The sequence below is a fragment of the Odocoileus virginianus genome, chromosome 23, assembly GCF_023699985.2.
Source record: "Odocoileus virginianus isolate 20LAN1187 ecotype Illinois chromosome 23, Ovbor_1.2, whole genome shotgun sequence".
NCBI classification, from domain to species: domain Eukaryota; kingdom Metazoa; phylum Chordata; class Mammalia; order Artiodactyla; family Cervidae; genus Odocoileus; species Odocoileus virginianus.
In genome coordinates, this window is record NC_069696.1 from 8,704,960 (window position 1) to 8,718,137 (window position 13,178).

The window sequence follows — 13,178 nt, forward strand, 5'->3', positions numbered from 1 at the left end:
GCGTCTGCGCCACCAGGGGAGCCCCAAGTTTAGAAGCAAACAATGCTGACCTGTCAGCTGACCTATTACGTTCAAAGTCAGGATGGTACTCCTCCTGGGCAGGAAGAGAGAACACTGACTGGGAAGAAGCACCAGGGTGGTTCTGGGGTGCTGGAAATGTTTTATTTCTTCCTTCAGTAGTAATTATGCACAAGTACATTCCCTTTACGATAATTCAACCACCACAATGCTTACAATTTGTGTGTTATTCTGTATCAATGTTACACTTTGATGAAACGGAAATGTCTGCAATTTACTTTGAAATGCATCCAAAAAATAAGGTGGACTGATGCACAGAGGGATAGATCTATTATAAAGAAAATATTATAAAATGTTAATGGCAGAATCTGAGTGATGGATATAAAGGTGTGCATTGTAAAGCTCTCTATTTCATCATATGTTTGAAATTTTTCATTTGGAGGAAAAAATCCCAATGAATTTTCTTATAGAACTTCACAAGCTGATTCTAAAATTATGGAAAATTAAAAGGACAAAATTAGCTAAAATAATTTGTCTCCCCAATTAATATAAGTATTACATAAATGTGTGTATGGGTTTAAAAAATGAGAAATATTACTACATAAGGAGAAGCAAAGAAGTAGGGAAAAAATAGAACATAATTATGGTAATCCAGGCAGGAAATGCTGGGTTTACAGTGATCATCTAAACTTCTTATTTCTCCATTTTATAAAAAATAGTAAGATTATAAGAAACTTCCAAGAGACATAAAATAAAGAATCTATGACATTATGAACATGAAGATCTTCATTCAAATTATGCAATTCAATAATTCCGTATCCACTCACCATTCTTCCGCTCGCTGAGTGGAGGCAAACTGGGATTTCTGGCGGGGTGGAGGCCCAGGGTCAGCTCGGGCTGCAAGGAGAGCTCCTGCAGCTCATTAGCAACAGCCTCGCTCTGGGGGCTGGGAGCCGCGGACAGGGACACCAGGACGGGCTCATCGTCGTTCTCGCCGGCCCCTCCTCCGTCCAGCCCATTCACAGCAATGACGGAAGGGGGCAGGCACACGACACTGGAGAAATCCACCTTGGCTTTCGTGATGTCAACCTGGAAATGGAAAAGGAAACGCAAAGTTCAGAAGTGGAAAAGAGACTAGTCCACTGAGTACAGAATGCTAAATACTAATTATCATATTACTGGTACACTACCACTATTCTTAAAAAGTTTTTTGTAAAGTAAGCTAGCATTATTATTAAATTAATATTTATTATGCTCACAGAGTGCATGAGATTTCAAGTCTGGCAATTGTCCTCAACTATATGACTCAGGAGGACAATGTACAATTGAAATAAAAGTAACGTACAAACATGTTGATATATGGCAAAAACCATTACAATATTCTAAAGTAATTATCCTCCAATTAAAATAAATTTTTAAATAAATAAAATACTATAGAAATTTAAAAAAAACCAACACACACACATGTCTCATAGGATAAAAGGAAACAGTAGCAAGGAGAAAGAGCTATGAGATCACGGTTACCTTCCAACTACTAAGGAAAAATATCTTGAGAAATAATACTTAATGATATTAAAGTATATGGTACCAACTTAATCTGGGGGAGAATATTTCTTTAAGAAAAGAATTCCTTAACCACTAGATTCCACACAGAAATATGGAGATATCTGTTTGATAATGGATAACTGCTCAATTTTTTTAAATTTTTATACAACTTTTAAAGGTTACTTTCCATCTAAATACTGGCTATATTCCCCATTTTGTATGCTACATCCTTGATCCTATCTGACACCCAACAGTCTGTCTCTCTCATTCCTCTTCCATCCATATTGCCTCTCCACCCCCACCAGCCCCCAACTGGAAACCACTAGCTTGTTCCCTGTATCTGTGCATCTGCTTCTTTTTTGTTATATTCACTAGTTGGTTGTTTATTTTTAGATTCCACATGTAAGTGATATCATACAGTATTTGTCTTTCTCTCTATGACTTATTTTACTTAACAAAATGCCCTCCAAGTCCATCCATGTTGCTGCAAATGGCAAAAATCTGTTCTTTTTCATGGCTGAATGGGGTTCCACCGTGTGTATGTGTGTGTGTACACATATATATATACATACATATGTACGTGTGTGTGTATATATATATATGTATGTATATCACGTCTGCTTTATCCACTCATCTGTTGACAGGCACGTAGGTTGTTTCCATATCTTGCCAAGTGTAAATAATGCTATTATGAACACTGAGGTGTATATTATCTTTTCAAAGTAGTGTTTTTGGTTTTTAGCTCAAATATTTTAACCTACCTGAATACTTAATCATAGTACCCAGGAATGGGATACTAAAAAGCAAAACACATGCCAACATAAGAAAAAGACTTTTAAAAATGAAAAAGAATACAAACAACATAAAAGTCTTTTCAAAAGCATGAGAATTAATGGTTAAGGGAATTAAGACTATATTCACCCGCCAAATCCTGTGGAATTATGAAGATTTTTTCAAAGCATTTAAAATGCAGAAAATGTTTATCTAAAGTTTTAAAAAGATATAAAAATACATACTCATATAAAAATATTACACAGGGGAAAAAAGACCATAAAGAGTTACTCAGTCATGTTCAACTCTTTGTGACTCCATGGACTGTAGCCCGCCAGGCTCCTCTGTCCATGGGATTTCCCAGGCAAGAATACTGGAGTGGGTTGCCATTTCCTTCTCCAGGGGATCTTCCCAACCCAGGGATCAAACCAGGGTCTCCTACATTGCAGGCAGATTCTTTACCAACTGAAGCCATAAGGAAGTTTACCAAAACACAAAATGGGTTTTGTTTGTCGGACTATGAAAATTTTTACTTTTAGTTTCCAAATTTTCTCTAAAACATATATTGTTTTTATAATGAAGAGGCTATAATTCTTAATCTAAAAAGGGGGCCTAGGGGCTCCCTGCAGACTTCAGTGAGGACTTGCATCTAATGTGCTTCAGATGAAGAAATCACCAAAATATTGGAAAGCCATGAAATGAAGAAAGACATTGAAAACTAAAAGGACCATCACATCCACCTTCATGTAAAGCTTTCACTGTGCCCAAAGCTAACTGTAGTTCTAGTTGATCCTCATAAAATACAAAGGAAAGGAAATGATCCAGGTAAGAACAATTAAGGGGGGGGGGGGGGGAGTTGACATTAAGAAGAACAAGGATATTAAGGACTCTCTACTCCAAAAAGGGTGAAAGAAAGTGAGTGAGGGATGTTCAAAAGAAAAAATATATTTTAGGAATGCAACAGTCTAAGAGATAATATGGGCAAACACTGGAAAAACAACTGTTAAAGGGTTTGAAAAATTGCAGGAATTATATAATAACAAATGCCTACCAAGGAAATCCAGAAATCTGACCTTCAAAGAATTTTGCCCATCCTGTCTATGATTTACCATCATTTAAGCCATGTCTCTACGTGTACCAGGAGAAAACAACTGTTATACATGATTAATCCATCTGGCTTATTTGCTAATAGTATGTTTGCTTTCCTTAATAGGAGCTTTTTCAGACTAAAAAATTCAATTTTATGATATTCAAAAATCCTTTGAGGGGAGAAGAGCTCTGTGCGGGGGGGTGTGAGCCGGCTCTCTGCGTACCGCGTGGAAGAGCTGCAGCCTGGCTCCAGGCAGCCTGAGGGCCCAGCCTCTCCCTGAGCCCGTCTGCCCCTGCCCTCCATCACCCCTGCATCTGCAGCCCTTCCCCAAACTCCAAGGGCCAGGCCCTGTGCTCTCCATCCCAGGACAGGCTTTGGGAAGTGGGGTGTGGGCTTAGGGTCTGCCCAAAGTCGCTAAGTTCATGACTGAGCCACATCTTTCCTTATCCCCTGCAGGAGAGAGAAACCTCAGGAGGCCCAGAGCCTAAGTCTAGGTGTTTCTCAGACATGCTCTGTGGCCTCAGGTCCCATCTTTGGGTTCCAGTCTATTTTGTCAAGTGAAGAGGCAGATTTCGATTTCTAGCAATGGGGCAGGGACCAGGTAGTCTGACTGTTTCCTAGCTATAAAACACCTAGAAATGCTGGATAAATCTGAACAAGTGTTTTAAATGCACGAGAGCTTCCCTGGTGGCTCAGATGGTAAAGCGTCTGCCTACAATGTGGGAGACCCGCGTTCAATCCCTGAGTCGGGGAGATCTCCTGGAGAAGGAAACGGCAACCCACTCCAGTATTCTTGCCTGGAAAATCCCATGAATGGAGGAACCTGGTAGGTTACAGTCCATGGGGTCACCAAGAGTCGGACACGACTGAGTGACATGACTTTCTTTCTTTCTTTCTTTCTTTAAATGCACAGCTGAACTAACAAGAAAGTAGAGAAACCTCTGGCTCCAGGAATGAGGCAGGAACTAGGAATCACAGCGGTGAGACGAAAGTAGTCAAGATGCAGTGCAGCACACGGTTGGCTCTGGGGGAGCTGCTGGTCTTGGTGGCCATACAGCTTAGGTTTTCATGTCCACAGAGGACAGAAAAGGAGGTTTTGAGTCTGACAGGCTAGGGAGCTGCACTGAAACTTCTCTGTAAAGTTGGATTCAATTTCACTGAAGTATAAATCAGTGAAATTTTAGATTAAAAAAAACTTGGCCGGGGTGTGGTAGTAATCCTTTGAGACTCAAACTCCTTAGGACAGAATCCTCAATCACCCTGAAACATATGAGCATGCTCACACAGACACACAAACGCACATAGATGATGGCACTGAGAAGTGAGTTTAAACACACATACACACTCTCTCTCTCTTCCCCGTCCCCGCCCCCCCCCCCAAATGAGTCCTAAGGAAAGCAGGAGAAGGACAGTACCAAAACTTCAACTTTAGGGTTGTGAATATTCACTGGAATATTACTCATCCACAAAAAGAAGGAAACACTGCTATTTGCAAAAATATGGAGAGACCTTGCACGCATCATGCTAAGTTAAATAAATCCGACAGAAAAAGACAAATATATGGAATTTAGAAAACAAAACAAAAATAAAAACTCACACACAAAAAGATCACACTTGTAGTTATCAGTAGTGGGGGTGGGAGGTGGAGGAATTGGATGAAGGTTGTCAAAAATACAAACTTCCAATTACAAGTAGAGCTAACACTGCTATATATTTGTAAGTTTTTAAAGGAGTATATCCTAACAGCTCTCATCACAGAGAAAAAAAATTTTTTCGTTTATATGAGATGATGAAAGTTAACAAAACTTATTGTGATAAACATTTCACAGTATATGTAAGTCAAGTCATTATTTACACTTTACACCTTAAACTTACACAGTGCTATATATCGATTATATCTCAATAAAACTGGGAAAAGACATTTGCTAAGACATTATAGACTATGTGAGTTCATACCTCTCATTAGAAAATAATGTTTAACTGAGATGGTAACAGCTGTGTGTGTAGAGAGTAGACAGACCCTACAAATAGTATTTGCACATTTAACATCCACTTGATAAACACTTGTCCATAAGACAAAAGCAAATGAAAGACACTTAAAAGATAATCTGGGGACCAAGACAGGCAGGTCTTGAGGAAAATCTGAATGATATAAGAAGACTGGACAGGAATCAGCAAACCTTATTCAAGTACTCCAGGTAAGCTGCTGGGCAGAATCATAGTTTCATACAAAAAGTTCTTAACAAAACAGCAAAATCTCCTTACTTCAGACTTCACTGATATCTGTGAGTCTACAACCAAGTATGAGATTAAGAAAAATTTTATGCTACTTGAGGGAGGGGTAGGATAAAAGAATGCCAGTAATTTTATAATGTTTACCAGATTAAGAGAAAAACTAAAATACTGCCTCATAATGTATAATTCTTAACACAATTACAAAAGAGACTAACATATAACACAGTCAATGTTAATATGTAAATGTGTATTTCTCATTTCAAATGAGCTATTTTTGCATTTAAAATGACCTGGCAATAGTGTTTCTCAATGTGGAGTTTCAGCTTTGTAAGATACAAAAATTCTAGAGATCTGTTGGACAATAATGTGAATATACTTAACACTACTGAGCTATCCACTTAAAAATGATTAAGATGGTAACTTCAGGATCGTGTTTTTTACCACAATAATTTTGAAATAGCTTGGCAAGATCTCTGCTTAAGAAATAATTTACTAAACTAACCCATATTAGTCACTGAGTTTGAAAGAATAAACTGTCTATTCTTTAAAGTGTCCTTAAATTTATTTTTCAGTAATTCAGAACGATCTTTCTCCTATTACTCTGAATTAGAAAATTATTATTGCCAAGATTTAGAGATCTGACATTCACATGTGTTACTGCTCCCAAAAGACAATAGAGATCCACCCATCACATGATATCCTGATTTTTTTAACAAAGCAAATGAAGTTAAACTGCATGAGTGTGTAATTCTGGTATGCACTTAATACACATAACCAGTACTTCTTTAAAAAAAAAAAAAAGATTTCTCTTTAAAAGAAACCAGAATATGGCCCCTCAAAAAAAGTCAAACCAAGTCAAATCCAGGCATGAAGAAAAATGAAGTTTAAAAAGTGATGTGTTTTAGACTCGTGCATTTTTAATAGATTAAAGAAGGGAATATCAAATCCTGTAATGACCTGGACCATGACTGCCTGCCACTACCTTGAATGAAAGAAAACGCAGTTTGAAGAACTTTTATTCAGTGTTCCATTCAGAATTTATTTTAATAGTTTAGCATCTGATTGTGAAAGTTGCTCAGTCATGTCCTGCTCTTTGCAACCCCATGAACTATACAGTCCATGGAATTCTCCAGGCCAGAATACTGGAGTGGGTAGCCTTTCCCTTCTCCAGGGGGTCTTCCCAACCCAGGGATTGAACCCAGTTCTCCCACATTGCATGCAGATTCTTTTCCAGCTGAGCTGGTAAAGGGATTAAGTTCCATATTTATAAGATTATTAAGGGCTTGAAGAAGTCACATGAAAATTTTACATACCTATATAGATAGTTTACCACACGTTTTTACCGGGCAAGCTACATGCTATAGTAGTATTTAACTGAACAATTTCAAGTTAACGAATTTCAATTTAATTCAAAGATTTCTTTCAAAATGCTAACATTAAATGGTATTACAATAAAATTCTTCCATAAAAAATCATTAGGGGCAGGCAGAACAGATGAAACAAGAGTGGCAGAACATTGCTAACTATTGAAGCTTTATACTGGGCATATGGAGATTCATTATATTGTTGTTCTCTCTATATTGATGTATGTTTGCTAACATTCTTATAATTAAAAAAAAATTTTTTTTAAATAATAGTCTTCCATAGAACAAAGTAAAGACTTGGTAAGACATAAAGCAAGGTTTCCTTAATCTTCACCTTAGAAAATAAGCCAAACAAAAGTCAAGTGTAAGCACTGACAAAAGAAGAGAGAATAACAGGAGAAAGTCCTAGTTAACTGGGAATCTAGAGACAAGAACCAAAAATGCTGAGGCATTGCCATCATAGATTAAGTCTAATCTACCAGTTCTTGAATACTCCTAAAATTGTATTTACTGTACAATTTGCATGAAAAAGAAAAGCTGAAAGAGTAATATTTATCTCAGATTATATGTATAATGCTATTAAAAAAAATTAAAGTTATGTCTCAAAATACCTTCTGAAATATCTCAAAGGAAATGTAATTAAAATAACCAAGAGAGAAAAAATCTGCATCACGTTTTAATGGTGTAAATTTATACTTCTACTGAATCCAAAGTCAAACTTTCTTTTTCATCATAGGATCACCAGCTTCAGTTTCTTGGCTGCTGATTCACATATGATCAGTAGCAGCCAGAACAAAAACAACGCGGGGGCAGGGTCATCTCCCACAGCCCATCTGCTTCCCTCCCTGCTGGCCTGATTCCGCCTCACCCTTCCTCCTCCCCACCCCCTGGCGGGCCGCATGCCTTCTGCTGGTGCGAGTGGCATATGTAACTAGAAGCAGCAGCACGAAGCGTGTCAGAGGAGCGGAGAGCTCACGAGACAGATGATAAATCTGAAGAAGTATACACTATCATGATTCTGTGTTATGACCCGTCATAAAAGAGTTTCACACAACCAAATGATACGGTTCTTCTTTCAAAAAACAGTTTCTCTGTATAAAAAGTGGTTTTTAAAATCAATTAATGAAACTTTTGTTTAGCTGTACAGATTTTTACTTTTATTCCCCTCAATTTACTTTAACAGATACACCAAATCTTTAAAACTCTTACTGTCTAAGCCCTGAACTCCTGTAGTAGAAGCTCAACTACTATGATGGACAGACCATAAAAAGAGGTCTCAGGACTACATTGGAAAAAAAAGGAACCTAGCTAAGACTAGCCTTCCAGATAGCCCCATCAAAGTGGCAGGCAGGTTCTCTCTTGTACCCACTAGGCAAGCCCAGTCACTTGCTGAATGCCACCATGTGGAACAGAAGAATCCCCCAAGCTAAGCCCTGCCCAAATGACTTACCTACAACATTGGGAGATACAATAAATGACATCAGATTTCTTAACATAAGCACTGGAAACTGAAATAGAATATACTTTCAAATTCTCAGAAAAAAAATTATTTTCAAACTGGAATTGCTTATATAGCCTATCACTCAAGTAGGAAGGCATTTCAAGTAACAAAAATTTTACCACCCAAGTAATTTTTTTTTTTTCCAGAAACTTCCATGGATCTTCAGCTTTTGCTCACTTCAGGTTTTCAGCTTCTCCCAAGGGGGAATCAGCTGTCCAAGTCTTTCCTCTTATTCCAACAAACCATATAAAAGCTAACAATACAGAACTGCCTCTTCAGTAACAGCAGTACAAGGCCCTTCAGAGCACTTGCTTCCCTTCTCACTACTCCCCTCCAAGCATCTGCTGCTGCTTTCTACTTGTGACTGCTAGAATCGCCTCTTCTGCACCCCACCTTCTTCTCCCTACTATCACTTTCCAACAGGCTACGCTTCCATAAGATCCCGGGCTTGCTTCTCACTTCTACTACTATTAAAACAGACTGATCCTCCACTAGGCAGTTAAGTGCACTGAGGAAAGAGATTCTGTCCTATTGTCTTTTTTACTCAAGTAGCTGGATATTATACTTGACACGGAATAGGAACTCAATGAACATTTGCTCATCTACTGACTATATTAACCTCATGGAAACCACATGACATATACACAGTCAGCACTGATACAGAAAAAAGAGAGAAAAAGGTTCTGTCACAGGTAGGTATTTATGTTTAAATAAAAATACATATAAGATCAGAAAAGGTTCCTAAGACACTAAAGTTTGAGAACACTCATAAAAAATGGACAGTATTATAGAACAGAATGGGGCTTCCCAGGTGGCACTAGTGGTAAAGAATCCATCTGCCAATGCAGGAGATGTAAGAGACATGAGTCCAATCCCTGGGTCGGGAAGATCCCCTGGAGGAGGACATGGCAACCCACTCCAGTGTTCTTATCTGGAGAATCCCATGGACAGAGGAACCTGGCAGGCTACAGCCCATAGGGTTGCCATGAGTCAGACATCACTGAAGCAACTTAGCATGCGTGCACACACAACACAGAAACAGGCTCACACACATAAAGAACAGACCTGTGGTTGTCCACAGGGAGGGAGGCATGGGGGAGGGAAGTATTGGGAGTGTGAGACTATACAGAGAATGGATAAACAACAAGGTCCTACTGCAAAGCACAGGGAACTATATTCAGTATCCTGTGATAAACCATAATGGAAGAAAATTTGGAGAAGAATATATGTATTAATTGAGTCACTTTGCTGTAAGCAGAAATTAACACAACATTGTAAATCGACTACATGTCAATAAACACTTTTAAATGGGTACTACTGACAAGATTCACTTATTTTTTATTCATTCTCTCAATAAATATCTACTGAGTACCTACTACACGCCAGGTATTCTTCTGGGTGCTGAGGGATGCTACAGTGAATAAAACAAATTCCTGACCTCGGGAGCTTATAGTCTTCCAGGAGACAAAACAGCCTAAACAAAAACAAGGGTGTGAAAAGGTGTAGAAGATGTTCAAAAAGGGCAATCGCATACAAGTCACATGAGATGTGCCTGAGCTGAGCTTCACTCTAGAGCTTCACTCTAGGAAACAGGAATAAATCAACTACAGCTCAATATAAAATAAAATAAAAATTTAAAGTAGGGAACAGCATAATCAAACCATGTTTTGGAGGATTAATCTGGCAGTGGAATAAATACTGGATTGGCAAAAAGGACAATGAGGTTGGGAAAAAAGTTACAAAGCTACTTTCATTAGGCAAAGTATAACTTACTGAAATCCTGAATTGCAGCAGTAAATGCAGAAAGACAGGAACTGTCACACACAACATGGAGCCATACCTAGCACAGAGCATAAAGTCAAATCTTTGCTGAGTTAATGTGGAATGATTAACAGAGAATTTATAAGTGATACAACTGGTTTGTATCTGGTTATGGGGGAAGAAAAGGAGGTATCAAAGATGATACCGAGGTTTTAAGCCAGAATGACCGCAGAACACGAATTCTACTAATAGAAACAGGGAAGAGAGAAGGAGGACATTTACCTGAGGGGATAATGAATGCGATTTTGGGTACTGGATGCAGGAGCCAAAGTCAGATAATAGAAACATCATTTCAGCTCCCTGGTGGTTAAGACAGTAAAGAATCTGCCTGCAATGAGGGAGACCCAGGTTCAATTCCTGTGTCAGGAAGATCCCCTGGAGAAGGGCATGGCAATCCACTCCAGTATTTTTTTTTTTTTTTTTTTACTTTTTAAAAATTTATTTCTTAATTCAAGGATAATTGCTTTACAGAATTTTGCTGTTTTCTGTCAAGCCCCAACACGAATCAGACATAGGTAACCATATATCCCCTCCCTTTTGAACCTCCCTCCCATCTCCCTTCCCCTCCCACCCCTCTAGGTTGATACAGAGGCCCTGTTTGAGTTTCCCGAGCCATACAGCAAATTCCTGCTGGCTATCTATTTTATACATGGCAATGTATGTTTCCATGTTACTCTTTCATACATCTCACCCTCTCCTCCCCTCTCCCCATGTCCATAAGTGTATTCTCCATGTCTGTTTCTCCACTGCTGCCCTGTAAATAAATTCTTCAGTACCATTTTTCTAGATTCCATATATATGCATTAGAATACAGTATTTATCTTTCTCTTTCTGACTTACTTCACTCTGCATAATAGGTTCTAGGTTCATCCACTTCATTAGAACTGACTCAAATGTGTTCCTTTTTATAGTTGAGTAATATTCCATTGTGTCTATGTACCACAACTTCCTTATCCATTCATCTGCTGATGGACATCTAGGTTGCTTCCATGTTCTAGCTACTGTAAATAGTGCTGCAATGAACAATGTGATGCATGTGTCTTTTTCAATTTTGGTTTCCTCAGGGTATATGCCTAGGAGTGGGATTGCTGGGTCATATGGTGGTTTTATTCCTAGTTTTTTAAGGAATCTCCATACCGTCTTCCATAGTAGCTGTATCAATTTACATTCCCATCAACAGTGCAAGAGCATTCCCTTTTCTCCACACCCTCTCCAGCATTAATCATTTCTAGACTTTTTGATGATGGCCATTCTGACTGGTGTCAGGCAACACCTCATTGTAGTTTTGATTTGTATTTCTCTAATAATGAGCAATGTTGAGCATCTTTTCATGTGTTTGTTAGCCATCTGTATGTCTTCTTTGGAGAAATGTCTGTTTAGGTCATTTTCCTACTTTTTGACTGGGTTGTTTGTTTTTCTGGTATTGAGTTGTATGAGCTGCTTGTATATTTTGGAAATTAATCCTTTGTCAGTTGTTTCATTTGCTATTACTCCAGTATTCTTGCCAAGAGAATTCCATGGACAGAAGAGCCTGGTGAGCTACACAGCCCATGGGGTCACAAAGAGTTGGACACAACTGAGTGACTAACATTTTCACTCATATACATATGGAAAACATGGACATGAGTAGAAGGACAGAAACAAAAAGGAATATAAGAAATAAAACAGAAAAAAAAAAAAGACAGTAAGAGGAAAAGGCAGAGGTACAGACACAAGGGAATGATAAATTGTTATCATACCTGACTCTGTTGGTAACTCAGGAATGCCTAGTCTCAGATTGCCTACTTTGAGTTTTAGACCATCCCTCTGATTCCTAAAATTATCATATACAGCTGAGTATCTAATTACATATCGGTACTTTCTACTCACACTATTTTAGACGAAGCTCAATAAAGCTGTAACTTTATAATGCTGAGGGGCAACCAGCTGTCCCCAAACTTAAAGACACAAGTAAGCTCAAGGGCTTATAAAAAAGGACATGAACTTACCAGCTGGAAGCAGGAGAAATAAATAAAAACATTGAGAATCAAGAAAAGTAAAATATGTATTTTATCTGCGGGTTCAACTCTTTTTCTTTGTATTACCTCTCTAAATGCCCCTGCCAGATATCCACAGCCTAGACCACAACCTAAAGGTGCTGGGTACACATGGGCACACCCTTCACTACGTGAGACTAACTGCCTTCAGTCTTAATGTCACTAAGAGGACCTTCTGGGATGATCTGACTTCCATTAATTCACCCAACAAATATATACTGAATATCAGGCATTATTCTAGGCACTGGGAGTGCAAGAGAAAATATTCCCTCTTTCATGGAGCTTACATTACAATGAAAGAGACACACACACAAAAATAAATACACAGTAAAATAATTTCAGGTAACTGTAACTTTTACGGGGGGGTGTGGGATGGCTCATTTAAATTATATGTTCAAGAAAGGTCTCACTGAGGAGATAATCTCTGAGCTGAGACTTGAATAATAGCCAACACTTAATGAGCACTTACCTGTGTGAGACACTTCATATGTGTGTATTCAACCTTCACAACATTAAGAGGTATTTACTTATATTACCCAATTTTTTTACAGCTCAGGAAATGAAGGCACTGAGAGGTCAGATAGTAACTTGAACGCAGGCAATCAGGTTTCAGAACCCATGCTTCTAACCACTACACAATCTGACGCTACCTGAATCCGACAAGCAGCAGTCATGCCAGGCAGAGGAAACAGCATGTACAAGTTCAAAGGCCATGTGGTGGGAATGAGCTTGACATCTTCAAGGAATTAAAGACCAGGCTGGGCAGGGAGCAGAGGAAGAGGGTAGCGAAGTACATT

General features: G+C 38.6%; 1 protein-coding gene across 4 annotated transcripts in view; it reads right to left on the reverse strand.

Annotated features, from left to right (window-relative positions):
* Positions 1-10,364, reverse strand: part of MRTFA (myocardin related transcription factor A) — a 131,419-nt gene extending 121,055 nt beyond the window's left edge. For all 4 annotated transcript variants that reach the window (XM_070453379.1, XM_070453376.1, XM_020876980.2 and 1 more), the window contains exons 1-2: positions 10,298-10,364; positions 846-1,107 (exon numbers count right to left, since the gene is read on the reverse strand). In XM_070453379.1, the coding sequence (XP_070309480.1) occupies positions 846-1,107; positions 10,298-10,354 (319 nt within the window). In that variant the 5' untranslated portion in view covers positions 10,355-10,364. The remainder of the gene's footprint in view (positions 1-845; positions 1,108-10,297) is intronic.
* Positions 10,365-13,178: the final 2,814 nt, after the last annotated feature.